Genomic DNA, 16,963 nt, shown 5'->3' with positions numbered 1-16,963 from the left:
AAACATTGTAAGTTTGCGGGAGAAATCAAGTTAGACTTTTGACTTTAATTAATTGTAAATATAACTTAAATAACGCTGAAATGTATACCGTGTTTTACTAAAATTATATGATTAACATGACATGAATCTTCTTAATCACGCTGTGTTTTGTTATACTGCAAGTAATAATAAAACACGTGTTATGTTCTGTTATTCAAGTACGCACTACCGCAACAAACAACGTTGACTGTTTATTTTGTAAATAGTCGTGTGCAATTAAAATGAAACAACAACAAAATCGAGCTACCTTCAATTGCTCGTACGTCACGTGTACCGGTAATAATCGATCATTATAGACCATTATTAGGGGATACACACCATAAGTGACCCCTATAAACGACCCATAAATCGTGCTCACGTCTTATAAAATCTATTATTATGAACATTAATCTTATAAGGATTGGTCGATGCCAGAATGCAGACAACATTCGGATCAGAGCTTGGAATCGCTTGTAAACATTTCAAGCATCGCGACGTCATTATCTGAAAATCAAGCGCCGCGGCGCAATGGATTTTGAAGTCCAGGCACCGCGGGCCCGCTGTGCTTAAACCGTCTGGGGAAATGCCTGAATATATATATATATATATATATATATATATATATATATATTATAACTTCAATAACTTTAGCAATCATAAACCGTAATAAATCCCTAGCCATTTACATGAATAAGTTATACGTCGATTGAAACAATTATAAATTGAAAAGTATTTAATTTCAATATTCAAGCAACACAACAATGTGCGACCGTCAGCATTAATTAACACATTAACATACCCTCATAACTTCAGCTAACAAACGTAACGAATCGTGTTGATGACGCACACAGTGCATTTACCTTGATAGCCCGTGACGCTTAAGATAAACATCTACTTCTCGGACGTTATATCAAAGCTTAAGTCTGACACACCGACAAAAATTGAAACTTCAGAGCTGGTTAAAACCGATTGAAACAATATTCAAAATTGAAACATCAGAACTGGTTAAAACCGATTGAAACAATATTTAAACGAAAATGTAGTACAGACTTTAGCCGATATGTTAAAACGTATCATATATTACATGAAGTAGTTTCTTACCGATAAACGAAGTACGTCATCAGGAAATAACAAAAGCGTGTTGAATATATACATAACGCATTCAACCACCGTGAAATTATTCATGTTTTGACAGTCAATATAAAATGGACATTATATATAGGCTTACGAGTAAAGCGGCGAGCATAATAAGTATTGTGCTACTGTGACGTGCTGATTTAACAATACGTATACAATAGATGTGCTAACTGTGACATAATGAATGAATGTACCTGTGAAATGTTCGCGATTATTGTGAGATAATAAGAGAGATTTCTACAATATCTTAAGTTATTCGGTTTAATTTAGTGTGTTTTTTTTTCAATGCACGAAGTAGAAGGAAGGACTGTTTAGCGAGCCTGACTCATACTGTTACTACAATTTAAACTGCGCGTTTCAAACCAATGAACCGTACATCATACCGCACATTTAATCAAGGTAACAGTGAGGCACGGTTGTATTTTGTGCATTGATATCAACGGGAGTGTCAACTATATAAATAATTAACATTTATTGAAATTCATGTCGCTGAGTTGTGGCTAAATCCAAAATCGGGAACACAGTTCGACGATTATTTATCAATAAACCGATACATATAATAATTAAATAATTAATAACAGAAGAAATCAAGTGGGCAAACAGCAGAAATGCATGGAACTTATCAACCTCAACGACGTGCATGCCTCTATTCGTTTGCGCTGGCGGCCTTCCTCGTCCAATATGGTATGGTAAAATCTGATTCTTCTGTACATGTTTTTTACAGTGATATTGTCGTTCATTACTGTGCACGATAATAAGCGTTTAAAGTTTCTTAAGAGATGGCTCTTAGTTTTGTCTGAACGTGTTTTTAATTCGTGTTTGTATAGTGTTCAACTGTATAAGCGCCTAGCGACCAGGAGGTCATGGACTCGATCCCCACCGTGGAAGCGTTCTTTAGATCTCTTATCTCTCTCAAAGACTCCGTGAACTGGAAATAGTCCCAGGAAACGGACTCAATAGTATTTCAAATAAGCCTTAGGCGTTCGATGCAGTCGAGCTGAAATACATAGGTTTAAACTAAATCTTAACTAAGGGTTACGTCCGGTGACCAAAGAGCTTAACGTTTCGTATTTATTTCTGCTAAGAATTATGCTGGTGATTGCAATATTAAACTATTCGTAGTTGAAGTTGCTTAGCGTAACGTCCGGTGATAAAGGTACAAAAAATGTCGTTTAAGAGTTTTGTGTTAGGTCCGATGAAAAACGTGCTAAAGTTATCGCATATGCTAGTGCAAATCGTAACATCCGGTAATTAAATTGTTATGCTTATAGTAGTAGCTACATTCGCTAACCGTATTGTGTTTGTATTGTCGCTCTTGTCGGTTTCTTAACAGGCTTAATACTTCTGTTTGTATTTTATGATATGCGTATTTGATAAGCGTTCGTCAGGTGTATGCTATTTTTTAACTTGTTTAGAGTCTCATTACCTATAATGTGTCCGATATGTTATATAAAAAGTGGAGGTTTTCGTGAAATAAACTAGGACAATGATTTAAGGTTTGAAAAGCTGCTGTGTTTAATTGCTTGTTGATATTCTGATAACCTTCAGGAAATCAGATAGACGTTTTCCTCTTTTTTGAAGAGAGTGGACAAGGAAGATCTGTTATCGCCACTGCATATAACCTGGTTTTTGTTGACCGTTCGATGGTTTTGACGATACAGATAACGTGAACTCACCATTTATTATGTAGTGCACTACGCATGTGACAAACACGTAATGTCCTAAAGGAAGTGAAACTATTACAAGAAAACTAATAGCAGCAAAAGAAACATTTATCGCAGAAGTGGTAGTTAAAGTGATATTATGCGCATCTAACAGTATATGCTATGTTTATAGGTGTCTATCGCAACCGTTGTTTATTTTTTGGTGTTTTAACTTCATATACACGTATATTTGTTAATGCAGTATCCACATACTAAAACAATATCTCGGAAAGAGAAAAATAATGCATTTGAATATCAACCATACTTTCGTTTTGACAACTGACAACAGAAATGTTTCGATATACAATGTGGGTCTAAATTTAGTTTTAGTGCAGATTCGATTATACGACACACGAACACTAACTCCGATCCTAATAAAGTACAATTCCGCTCGGCTTAGAGGACTGTACAGTCATGTAAAATATCGAATATAATATATATATATATATATTTAATGAATAACTAGTAGCAAGATGAGCTGCAGGTAATTGGTCATATACCACATTTTGACTAGCTCTTTTGATCTGTTAATTCTTTTAAGCTCAATCAACAGTGAAAAATGCGCATAATATCACTTTAAAGGGACCGTCAACCGCAATTGACGAAAAAACAAAAGTTCTAAAATACCGTTTTTTACAATTATTAGTTTATATTGATTAAAATATCACGACTAGTAAATTACATTACTTGGAAAAAATTGTTAAGTTTTCATATTTTCAGTATATTCGGTAATAAATTTTACTGGGTACAGGTACCAGGTAACTTCCAATTAAATTTAAATAACGCTTGTGGATTGATCATTATCGTCACATGGTAAACCCAGGAATGCAAATTGTGCATGAGTTGTGAAGTGTATATATTATATATATAAAATGATCAATCTGCTTGCGTTATTTATAGTTTATAATTTTATTACCGAATATACTGATAATATTAACTTTTTTCAAATAATGTAATATACCAGTCGTTCTATTTTAATCAATATAAACTAATAATTGTAAAAAAAATCGGTATTTTAGAACTTTTCTTTTTTCGTCAATCGCGGTTGACGGTCCCTTTAATGTTAACGTGGTGGTAATGGTGCTGGCGATAGGGATGAGGATGGTTGTGGTATTAGTTGAAGTCTTTTAAAGCAACATAATATATACATAATGCAGTAGTTATAGAAGCAACAGCACAATTAACAATATTTGCTTCACCAGCTGAACAGCGATATTCATAGTATCAGCAGCAACATTTATTGAGTATTTTGTTGAGATTTTTGTTGTCCTTGTTTACAGTTAATGCAGCGGAAGAAGCGACGCGCATTCGCACGTGGACGTGGACAGCCTGGTACAACACGGACAAGCCCACTTCCGGCGAGCAGGACGACGAGAGAGTCAACTCCATTCGCAGGGTAGGTAGAGGGAAAATATGGTGTTAATGTTAGATATTGGCATGGTTATCTATCGTGGTGTCAGTGCATGGACTTGGTATTTAAAGGGGGGGGGGGGTTGTTGGGCGTACCATCTTTGTGCACCATCTTAATATCACAATGTAGGTGACGTTAAATAGCAGAGATCGATGCAAAAGTGCAATGGTCAGTAAAGAATTGCACGAATCTTCGATTATAATGATCTGCCAATTCTAACGTTGCAAATGTTTGAGAAATAGCAACATTAAAACAAATCGTGCTCATTCTTATACTAAACGTAGCTGAATTATTCAACACTCAAAACTAACATCTTTCCTTCACTTACACCTCTTTGAACCGCTCTGTGTTTGGCCTTTTTGCACCGATACTCTTACTTGAACCTTTTTTCACATCAACGTCCTAGCCTCAAACTGTATTTTTTCAACCGCTACCACTGTTTATCGAAACTACCCGGTACACTCTTGTCGGTTTTCTTAATATAACTCCCACTCCGGGGCTCTTTGGCTCGGGCTCGTATTCATCAACTCATTCTTCGACTTGACTACAAATAATTGTACGTTAACCCTTTGCATGCTGGGTAATTTGTCATCTGCTAAAATGTCGTCTGCTGAATTTCTAAAATTAGCATTTTCTTCGATTTTTTTCAAAGAATACTATCAGAATAGCAAACAGTTTGGATCCAGATGAGACGCCACGTTCTGTGGCGTCTCATCTGTAGTGCGTTCAGTTACAGCGAACGTTCGCCAATGATCGTTCGTTTCCGATTCGGTCTTATTGAACGATAAGTTCGGCGCGAACGTTTCAAGATGGCGGCTCCCAGAAATTTGTAGCGATTTTGATGGCGGAAATCGCTAATAACACAGAAAGTACTTAACTAACAGATATTTCCACACAAAAAAACCCTATAATAATTTGATTATAATTATAAGTGGTGTGGATGCGATAGTGTTATTTTTCATTAGCGATCGAAATTTAGTGTAAGAGGTGCATTGAATCAGTTATAAAACAAAGCCCTAAATAGCGCAATACATTATAATCTTTAAATGTAGTTGTAATTTTCTTTTACATTGAATGAATTTTCGTTTCGTTTACATTTAATGAAAATATTAATAAATTTTAGCATTCTCGTGGAAAAAAACAACACCTGCATATTTTGCGAATTAAACTGTCTTTGAATGCACATGTATATTGAAAACTCTAATGTAGTGATTATGAGCGATACAAATCTGGCATTTTATTATACCATAAATCTATACATTTATTTCACCCAAGTTTTTTATATCGATATTATGATCAAACGCGATTGCTTGTTTTCACGATGCTGTTTCGAACACTGCAAAAACGCACGATCTTTACACGTTATTATATCGGTTTACATTTGCAGGTACCCGTTAAATACGATAATTGTGTAGCAGTAACTTTCTACACTATTTTAAATGTATTGTCATTATAAAACACTTAAGTGTTATGTTTAAACTGGCTTATATACTTAATAGTTCCTGTTAATCCATTTCGAACAAATGTACGTCTATTTTTTAAATATGTTCAAATGTTTTATTTAAGCAACTGTTAAGTTTTTGGCTTAATATGCCCAGAGATGACACGGAGGTATCATAAATTGTGTTTAATGACCAGACACATGTGGTTAATGACCCCATACTGAGTCATACAAATATGGGTCCCTGGGTTTATGACACCCTGTTTTCTTAGTTATTGTCTGGACAGTATCCGATCATATCGAGATAATCGGTTTGTGATGAGCAAATGGGGCAATTAAACAATGGGTGGTTAAAAATGCTGAAATAAGGAGTGTCAAAATTGGTGTGAACAATTAAATACAAACATTTACATGTATCAAGAGGATTTAGTTAATCTGTAACAAGGTAAGTCTTTACGGACATATAGGTTGAAATAGTTTCTTGATGTTGATAACATAAAATCAACCAATTTGTTGTTTGTTTTCGTCCTTATTTGTGTTCATTCATTGGATTCTATTTAATATGGAAGAATTTCAATTTATGAATAATTTGTTGTTCTTAAAATGGGTCGCGAATATGATTGAAATCTTATCACGATGCGGATCATCAAACGCAAACGCAGAATGGCCGCAGTGTTGGCGGCCAAAATTTGAGAATGCGCAAACGTGACGTTATTATCGGAATCCCCAAAACCTCCTATACACTTTGTTTATTGTTCAATTCACTTTATGTACTACAAAAAAAAGGAAAAAATATCGAAGTAACACTAAACAAATACAACATATTTATTTGTCCGCCATCTTGGTTTCGCTAGCGAACTACCTCCCGAGAGGGTTCGCTTCGGTTCGCGAACGTTCGCGGCGAACCGAGCGTTCAATAGCGAACGTTCGCGACCGTTCGCGAACTATAGCGAACGTTCGCTGTAACTGAACGCACTACTGGATCCAAACTGTTTGCAAAAGCCTTCAAAATTCGGTTCCAGCACTGTAAGGGTTAACAAACTTTCCAGGCGCAAATCGTTCTTCAATAATCTGTCAAGAATATTCATTCTTAACAAATATTGTTAAAGTTAGAGTTGGCGTATAAGCGCACCAAGTCAAATTAATTTACATTCGTTTCATTCTTATGAAAATCAGTGGTCAGTGATCTTTCATGTATACCGTATTGTTTGTTGATAAATCTTTAGGGTATCATAAATAATCTCATAATTGGTTGATAATATTGGAACAGGTGCGTTGCAGTTCGATGCAGTATATCGCTTAGTTGTTAGATTGAAGGCTTTGTTTCCTCGCCCTATCGGTCATTTACCCACATCCGGGTGTGTGTAAGAAACATGCTTACAGAGGTCATTTACCACATGTTTAGTTCTGTTAGCTCACGAGTAACAATACAGCTAAGTCTTTAAGCTCTGTTAAATAGACGTTTCCCAAAATGAGTTAAAATGTGTTAGAAACCACTAGTTAGCTGTTACAAGCACATGTGGTCTATTTATAATCCTTCTATAATCGCATACAATGTCAATCGTTATTATTTGCATCAAATTGCAATTGGTTATACAAGTTGGCAAATGTTGTTTATACCGAGGATAAGTTGTTTTTCGATCTACTAGCACAATAAAAATTACGTATCGGTGTTGAAATGGTTGATATATAAATGTTTTTGTTAATCTTTTGTTGAGAACAAATTTTGGATTATCGTTCTTCTTCGTTGAATAACCAAATTTTTTAAGGGAGTTGTTCACAGATTTGGGCATGTTTTGAAGTGTGTCATTAAATTCTTTAAATTGTTTTTTTATCCATTTAATTTTGTAATGACTATTTTTATATATAAAAAAATCATTAATTATAAAATAATTAATATAAAAACTGATTTAAAATGTAAACATCGAAACTAAAAAGCTATAATACAAGAATAAAATATGGAAAGCAAAATGTCATCTACAACCGGGCTCGAACCACTGCCCAAAGTGTAGCGCTTAAACCACTCGGCCATCCGTGATAATATGATATTCAATTTATCGTATACTTTATGTAAACAATCCTCGTAATTTCACAAAATATATCAACATAATATCAACAGAAGTGTTGAAATTATTCAATCGTTTCGCGTTTGTTACGCTTTATAATTGAAAGGTCTTTAAATCGTTATAAGATGCATATTACTGACATTTGAGAGCACGGTAAATTTTCAGTATTACTGTTTAATCGCATATATAATTATTACAACGAAAATTTGCAAATCTGAAACCATTTGTTTTTCAATTTTGTCAGTTCACAAAAACGGGAATAGGTCCCTTTAATGGGGATAAAATATACCACGCGATCTTTAACCCAAGTTGTTAATTACACACGCATAAAATCACTCTGGATCAGCAGACGATTTATTCTATAAATCAATCCGAAGGAATCCGGAGATAGCCGATGTATCACGATTGGCATAAAAAAAAGGTTTCAATCGATCAGGAAGGATAATGTCAATATTTCGATTTTAATATACGATGATCAATAATTGTGCAGGATTAAAAAACATCAGGGGTTTTTTTAAGAAAAAGGGGAAGACGCTGGACGCTGGGTAAAAGGGGAAAATCGAGCGCGAAAGAGACATATTTGGGGAAAAAATAAAAACTGTTCATTTCAATGTCTATAACTGACCTACAGACTTCAGGTTTTTTTTTAGAAAAAGAGTCATGTCTCTGACCTTTTTGTTCTTAAACACATGAACAAGTATGATATTAAAGTCAAAGTCCTAATTAAAGTTGCAGGGGTAGATCTAATAATCATGGGAAATGTTTTCAACTTGGGCCGGGGAACGATGTCAATATTGTGATTTCAATTTCATGATGAATGGGTTGACGATCTAGATCTGCTACAGTATTGGAAGGGAAAGGTGCGGCAGCTGCCGATTGTCTACTTTCACTTTCACAATAATCCGACAGTATTGATCGATGTTGATTACATGTACCTCCGAATCCTGCTGGGTTTCAACGGTTTTTGATGATTCATTCTTAAAAAATACGTCAACGCAATTAATATTTTCCGAGTCCGAACGTTTTATTTTGTTTGTGTATGAACGCCAATTGTGAGACTTTTTCTGTTTTAACGTTTATATCTTGGCTTTCACATAACCCGGATGAAAATTCGACTGGTTTCCGGTAATTAATTGACGAAACACCCTTCTCGCGCAAGACCGGAATCCAGTAAAATAGTCACATGATTAATACGATTAGTTGCCCGGTTTCCATGACGTTATTTAAGAGCTATATATAGAATCACTGGGATTCCCAGATTTGAGTGTTCGTCGGGAGAGAGAGAGAGAGATCGTTGTACATGGTACAAATTGGATAAGCGTCAACTTCCCAAAAGAAAAAAAAAAATTCTTTGAGGGTAAAATATTATATTTTGGTGAAAAATTATATTTTTGGAGGGGAAATGGTATTTTTAGGGGAAAAATTCTGGTGGGGGAAGACGCCGAATATCGGCGTCACTTTCTTAGTAAAAAAAAACCCTGAACATATTTAACAATTCCGTTCTCCACTTTCACTAAAAAAAGGCTATGCTTCTTTATTTACCCTGGGCGATTAAACTATCAAAATTTCGTAGTCATTAATATATATTTCGCTTCTCGTAGGTTTCCGTGTACTATACTGTAACGAAATCAAACGACGCGTTTAAAAAAGTTACAATGCAGGCTGTATTCGACTTGTCATATGAACCGTAAAGCGTTGATGTTGTCACCTTTTATGATTAATTTTACGATGCTGGTCATTCTTTGTTTTAATGAAGATCGCGCAGGTTTGGTTAGAAAACCTATTTTCTTTTGTTCGAACCAAATATAAATGCATTAATAAAGATTTATGAAACGGCCATACTGCGTGTTCTTTTTCTTGTCTAACGTTTTATTGATTTAGGTGGATTTTAATTCTGAAAGCCTACACAATAACTACATTCTACCATCTCAGACCATTGATCAAGGAAAAATATTAATATGTTGGTTACTATCTGACGCTACTTTAATTAACAGTACATACCCAGATAATCAACACCGGATATTTGTTTATACGATATAATACTGATCGTATATTTTGTGTTTAATACGATTGATACAGAATTTCGGACCGGTATAACGCTTAATTTAAGACACTTAGCTTCAACCTACGGTATAGGCTGTATAGGGTTGTTAGTCTAATTTTCATAATTTTGTCGTTGCTTTGCCTTAACACGAAAAATATTATTAAACATCTGTTTTGTTCACGTATGTTGGTCGAGATCTAGTTCAATGTCAATACATCAGTCGACATATTCACTGTCAAGTCTAAATTCAAATACTTGTAATATGACTGATTCAGTTGCAATTTGACGTACATGCTAGGCCAAACAGTGCGCCTTACGACAGTATTTCTTTCGAAGGATGTCCTCACCATGTACCTCACCGAAGTTAAACGTACATTTATTAACATGCCCCGACATTGTGTCCTCGGATCAATCATACCTGTTTACGAGATTGCTTGAGACATTAATACACATATGCAATAAGTGTTCGGTTTGATGGACAGCTGAACGAAACCAGTATCAGTTTGAACATGCGTGGATGATATATCGCTTCAAGTGTTATGTCACTAAAAACATATGTGGTGTTTCAATTATTGTACTTTTTGCATACGGGGAACACGAAATCGTGAAACATTATAATGGAGCCACGTCGTCCGAACATAAATCTCGTGCCGCATATTGCCGAAATTCGTTTTCGCAAAACGCGGTTATTTTATCAAAACGCTGAAATATACAAAAAACAAAGTTATATCGAAGTAAGATTATATTGTAATTGCGATTATAAAATACAGTATGTTATTTATTATCACATTCTTACATCGTTTTCATGCCAACCTATAAACGACGTAGATGTCACACGTGTTTTAAAACACGTGTGTCAAAACACGTGTGTCACGAAAATGAACAGAACAACCTCATCCATATGCATATCAATAACAGGCTTATTGTTTCACCTCGAGATTGAATAAAAATGCAAATGTGAAGCGGTTATAATGAAGCGTGTTGTTTCAAGACAATTAATATTGAAGAGAAGGCAGATTTTGCCTGTTTTTATAATGTCATTCACTAATTAGCAAGATTGATATGCGAATTAAAACAAGCGGCTTTGTTTACGTTAATCGTTTATTGGAGACACGAAATGTGATAAATATAACTCGAGATTTCATAAGATTTATGTTTGTAGGAAAAACAGATTTGTTTAATATAGCTTGAGTAATTGGTATTGTGATTTATATGCAAGTCATGTACATATCGTGTTTTAACCCTACAACTGTTACTAGTAATTTTGTAATTGTTTATACGTACCACGTTTATAAAGCGAATGGGCATAATAATGTGTTATCCCCGATTTCAAATTGACACGGCGTGTAATAATGTCAAAACACTGCACTCCCCGGGCCATTTCTTGTGTCTCCTAAAATCAGTAACAAAAAATAAAAAATAATGGAAATTTTCTTCAACCGATGTCATATAATTATTCATTTTGAACAGGGATCAAACACGTCTTGTGTAGCAACATATCTATAAAGTTAACATTTCAATCGTATGTTATAATACCTCATTACTAAATCTAGTATAGTAATATCTACTGTCATCGTTTTTATGATAAATTCAAGGTATAGGACCGTGTCATGTTCTAAAATATATGTGTTTCTATTAATTCCCGCGACACCAACTCCGTTCACGAGCTTGAAGCTGAGCTAAGTAGGGCATGGACAATCATAAAAGACGAGCAAATGGCTACGTAAAATTATGAAACTTCGCTAGTCCCATCCCCTTTGTTTCCCCTTACCATGTAACCTTGTATAAAAATCTCCCGCACGTGTACATAATTCAATCAATTATTAAGTAACAGTTCAATGACAATAATAATTTCCGTATAACATGTATAAAGTTTTGTTTTCGCTATTTTAGCGCGGCTGGCAAATCTGCGGCGGGTACTCTCCAATCAACGCCGAATGTCGTGACGTCGACAATCACACGTTGACGTTTGACGCTCTCTCAAGTGACTTAGTAGCCGACATCCTAGATGAGCCATGTACCACTGCCGGTATCTTATGTAGGGACTCCGACCAGAGGAAACCCCGCAAGTGTGCTAACTATGCAATCCGGTTCGAATGCCTTTGTAAGTTACACCTTAATTAATGTATTAATAATATAGCGAACGACCGGTGCTGAATGTTTAGTAAACTAAGAAAGAAGGGAGTTTCGAGATGGAGGTTAGGACGACGGGACGGAGTGAAGGACGACGGGATGGAGGGAGGAAAGGACGACTGGACGGAGGGACGGATGGAGGAAATAAGGAAGGAAGGAAGGAAGGAAGGAAGGAAGGAAGGAAGGAAGGAAGGAAGGAAGGAAGGAAGGAAGGAAGGAAGGAAGGAAGGAAGGAAGGAAGGAAGGAAGGACTAGTTAATTATTTGTGTTGATTGTGGACAGCGATTCTACCCTAAAAAAATCAAGTATATGTGTGTTTGAAAACTCACAATAGTTATCAGTAACCATGAGTTTACTTTTTGAACGATTGCACACAGAACGACAACGAGTTGACTGGCGGATAAATCACGATAATAGAAAAACAATTTTTATTTTACGAGTATTGACACATGTATGTGCAACTAAAATGCAATCTTTCTTACACTATGTTTTGCTCATGTACGGGTATAATTTGTTGCATTGCTTATGAGTAGTTGAAAAGCGATACTTGTGTTCATTATTTTAATTGCCGCACGATCGTTAGATATCCTCTTATAATTTTTCTGAAGGTTGAAATTTAACTCGGGCTTACGACCTCGTGGTTAAATCCCTACACATAAGCACAACATACTGTTTTTCTTAACCATTACAACGCTTTATCGGAAACACTTTGTAATACGTTTGCTCTAATTGATATTTGACAGAAACTTTTGTATATGGCTAATCCAAAGTATGTTTTGTGTATTTCCAGCTGTCCCGGATAGCTCCCCACCCACAAATATCGGCGTCATAGGTATTGCTGCCGGTCTCTCCATTGTTATTCCCGTCATATGCATTGCCATCATGCATATTGCGCGTGTCGTCAAGCGACGGCGGAGGTCAGCTTCGAGGGCGCTGGTTTCCGGCACCAGCAGTAACGAGTCTTTCTCTCGGGCAGATTTGCCGCCGACGTATTCGTTTCTGTTCGGAGACACTGTAAGGAGTATTAGCGAAATAGAATTTCAATCGGAAAACGCGGATACCGGTCATTCTAATGCAAGTTTTAGTGCTTCTGTTACTCAATTGTCGGCAGGAACAGGATCTCAGACATATAGTAGCAGTCGCCGCGGGTCAACTACGCTAGGCATACCAGAAAGTCAGTCGGTTGTTTCCTTATCGCCAGACGGACTTCCGGCCGGACCGGAAGTACCTGAGCCTGGACCAAGAAGACCATCAGGAGCGTGGCGCTCTCGGTTTCCCAATATGCACGTCTCAATATTTGAAATATTTTCACGTTCGGAGACACGGGAACCTCGTGACGTCACACGTCCACCAACGCCAGATCTCAGCTATGAGCGCACTCCTCCACCGGAGTATAAAGACGCTGTAATATTTCTGGGCTCAAGGGAGATAAATCCTGAATTTGTACCAGAAGCAAAAGAAAAGGAAGCCAAAGAAAAGATAGAGTTACCTTAACCTGCTGCAAAACTTAAAAAATTATGTTTATATATAATTTGTTCATGAATTATCACCGATTCGTTGACTAAAACGTTTATAAAGCGGTTTGTTGTTAAACGGTTGTGTTTTTTTGTACCGGTTATGTAACTGTTTATTAGGAAAGGCATATTCCCCCCACGAGATGTTCTCAAGGCGAAATATGGTGCTATTCGTGATCATTCCTATGAATGAGTTTTGTTTCTGAATCTGTTTAATGACCTATGTCTAGCTTGACAAAATTAACCTGTTACTCCTTAACCATATGAGCATAATATATATACTGAGTATATCGAGTATATATTGGCCGTGCTCTGTGAAAAACGGGTTTGATTCATATGCGTATAGTGTCGTCCCAGATTAGCCTGTGCGGACTGCACAGACTTATCTCGGACGGCACTTTACGCACATGCATTAAACCCCCTGTTCACAGAGCACGGCCCATATCTCTTTTAAAGCATTCTTTTCGCAATGATATGGTGGATATTAGATATTTCACCGGTGCTCAACGATCACCTATTTCAAACATGTCATGTTTAGGTTATAACTCATGGTAAATTATTTTGATAATTATTTGTTTACTATTGGTGCAATATGAAAGACAAATAGTTATTGTTTATAGTGTGTGCTTTATACAAACACACATGTAGTAGTAAGTGTAGTATATAATAATAACATGAATGCTACTGTATATATTGTTTATATTTTTCATTCAGTGGTATTACTATCATATGAGCCTTGTTCTGAGAAAACTGGGCTTAATGCATGTGCGTAAAGTGTCGTCCCAGATTAGCCTGTGCAGTCCGCACAGGCTAATCAGGGACGACACTTTCCGCTTTAATGGTATTTTTCGTTTAAAGGAAGTCCCTTTTTACCGAAAATCTAGTTTAAGCGGGAAATGTCGTCCCTGATTAGCCTTTTCGGACTGCACAGGCTAATCTGGGACGACACTTTACGCAAATGCATTAAGCCCAGTTTTCTCAGAACAAGGCCTATATGTATTGACTGACATGTCTAACCACCCGAAGGGACGTCTTTTAAGAGATTCGTGTTATTGAAAAAAAACAAGAATTTGACGCCCTTTTCACAAACATTTTAATATCTGATCAAAATTATACAAACGACAAAAAGCTAAATTAAAACATTGTAATTCGCGAAGAGTCAAACACATAGAATAAGATGTGTTTGGTTAGAAAACCTAATTTCTTTTGTTCGAACCAAATATAAATGCATTAATAAAGATTTATGAAACGGCCATACTGCGTGTTCTTTTTATTGTCTAACGTTTTATTGATTTAGGTGGATTTTAATTCTGAAAGCCTACACAATAACTACATTCTACCATTTCAGACCATTGATCAAGGAAAAGTATTAATATGTTGGTTACTATCTGACGCTACTTTAATTAACAGTACATACCTAGATAATCAACACCAGATATTTGTTTATACGATATAATACTGATCGTATATTTTGTGTTAAATACCATTGATACAGAATTTCGGACCGGTATAACGCTTAATTTAAGACACTTGGCTTCAACCTACGGTATAGGCTCTATATGGCTGTGAGTCTAATTTTCATAATTTTGTTGTTGCTTTGCCTGAAGACAAAAATTATTATTAAACATCTGTTTTGTTCACGTATGTTGGTCAATCTCGTTCAATGTCAATACATCAGTCCACACATTCACTGTCAAGTCTAAATTCACATACTGGTAATATGACTGATTCAGTTGCAATTTGACGTACATGCAAGGCCAAACAGTGCGCCTTACGACAGTATTTCTTTCGAAGGATGTCTTCACCATGTTCCTCACCGAAGTTAACCGTACGTTTATTAAGATGCCCCGACATTGCGTTCTCGGATCAATCATTCTTGTTTACGAGATTGCTTGAGACATTAATACACATATGTTTTTGGTTTGATGGACAGCTGAACGAAACCAGTATCAGTTTGAACATGCGTGGATGATATATCGGTTATGCAACTAAAAAACATATGTGATGCATCAACTATCGTACTTTTTGCATTCGGGGAACACGAAATCGTGAAACATTATAATGGGGCAACGTCGTCCGAAAATAAGGAACATGCCGTATATTGCCGAAGATTTTTTTCGCAACACGCAGTTAATTAATAAAAACGTTGACATTTGCTGTAGAAAAGGTTACATCGAAGCAACATTATATCTAAATTACTTTGTAATTTATTATCTCATCCTTGCATAGTTTTCATAAACAACGTAGATGCCAAACGTGATTTTAAAACACGTGTGTCAAAACACGTGTGTCACGAAAATGAACAAAACAGCCTTATCCTTATGCATACCAATAACAGGATTATTGTGTCACGTCGTGATTGAATAAAAATGCAAATGTGACGCGGTTATAATGGAGTGTATTGTTTCAAGACACTTAATACAGAAGGGAAAACAGATTTAGCCTGTTTTAACATGTCATTCACTAATTAGCATGATTGATATACGAATTAAAACAAGCGGCTTTGTTTACGTTAATCGTTAATTGGAGACACGAAATGTGATAAATATAACTCGAGATTTCTTAAGAGTTATGTATGTAGGCAAAACAGATTTGTTGAAAATGGCTAGAGTTATTGTAAATTGCAATTTATATACAAGCTATGTACAGATCGTTTTTTGACCCTACAACTGTTTCTAGTTATTTTGTAAATGTTTATAAGTGCCACGTGTATAAGGCGAATGGACATAATAATTTGTTATCCCCGATTTCAAATTGATCGCACACGGTATGTTATCATGTCGAAGCACTGCCCTCTCCGGGCCATTTCGTGTGTCTCCTAAAATCAGTAAAAACTAGAAAAAAAATGTGGAAACTTTCTTCAACCGATTTCATATAATTACGCATTTTAAACAAGGATCAACCACGTCTTGTGAAGCAACAGATCTGTCTAGTTAACATTTCAATCGTATGTTATAATTCATCATTACTCAATATTGTCCCATTTGCCAAGCAGAATCGTACACATTTCATTTTGAAATATACTGCATATTTATTGAACTTGAATAGTATAGTAATATATACCGTCATCGTTTTTATGATAAATTCAAGTTATAGGACCGTGTCATGTTCTAAAAAATATGTGTTTAAATTAATTCCCACGACACCAACTCCGTTCACGAGCTTGGAGCTGAGCTAAGTAAGGCATGGACAATCATAACAGACGAGCCAATGGCTACATCACATAATGAAACCTCGCTTAGTTTAAACCTATTTATTTTAGCCCGATTTCATCGAAAGCCTCAGGCTTATTGAAACGCTCTTGAGACCGTTTCCTGAGAACCAGTACTTGGTGTCTTTTGGGGGAGATCTACAGAACGCTCCCACAGTAGGGATCGAACCCATGACCTACCGGTCGCTAGGCGAACACCATATCCATTACACCACGGCGACCTCAAACCTCGCTTGTCCCATCCCCTGTGTTACTCCTTGACCATGTACACTTGTATAAAATCCT

General features: G+C 36.1%; 1 protein-coding gene across 1 annotated transcript; it reads left to right on the top strand.

Annotated features, from left to right (window-relative positions):
• The first annotated feature begins 1,056 nt into the window (after window positions 1–1,056).
• On the top strand, window positions 1,057–14,720 carry LOC127833302 (uncharacterized). The gene is made up of 4 exons (XM_052358482.1): window positions 1,057–1,839; window positions 4,139–4,254; window positions 11,714–11,924; window positions 12,744–14,720. Exons 1-4 carry the CDS (start codon window positions 1,764–1,766, stop codon window positions 13,445–13,447), a joined length of 1,107 nt encoding a protein of 368 aa, XP_052214442.1. The 5' UTR covers window positions 1,057–1,763; the 3' UTR covers window positions 13,448–14,720.
• Window positions 14,721–16,963: the final 2,243 nt, after the last annotated feature.

Source organism: Dreissena polymorpha, chromosome 6 (genome assembly GCF_020536995.1).
Source record: "Dreissena polymorpha isolate Duluth1 chromosome 6, UMN_Dpol_1.0, whole genome shotgun sequence".
In the NCBI taxonomy this organism is placed as follows: Eukaryota; Metazoa; Mollusca; class Bivalvia; order Myida; family Dreissenidae; genus Dreissena; species Dreissena polymorpha.
This window is presented reverse-complemented; position numbering and strand designations above follow the sequence as displayed.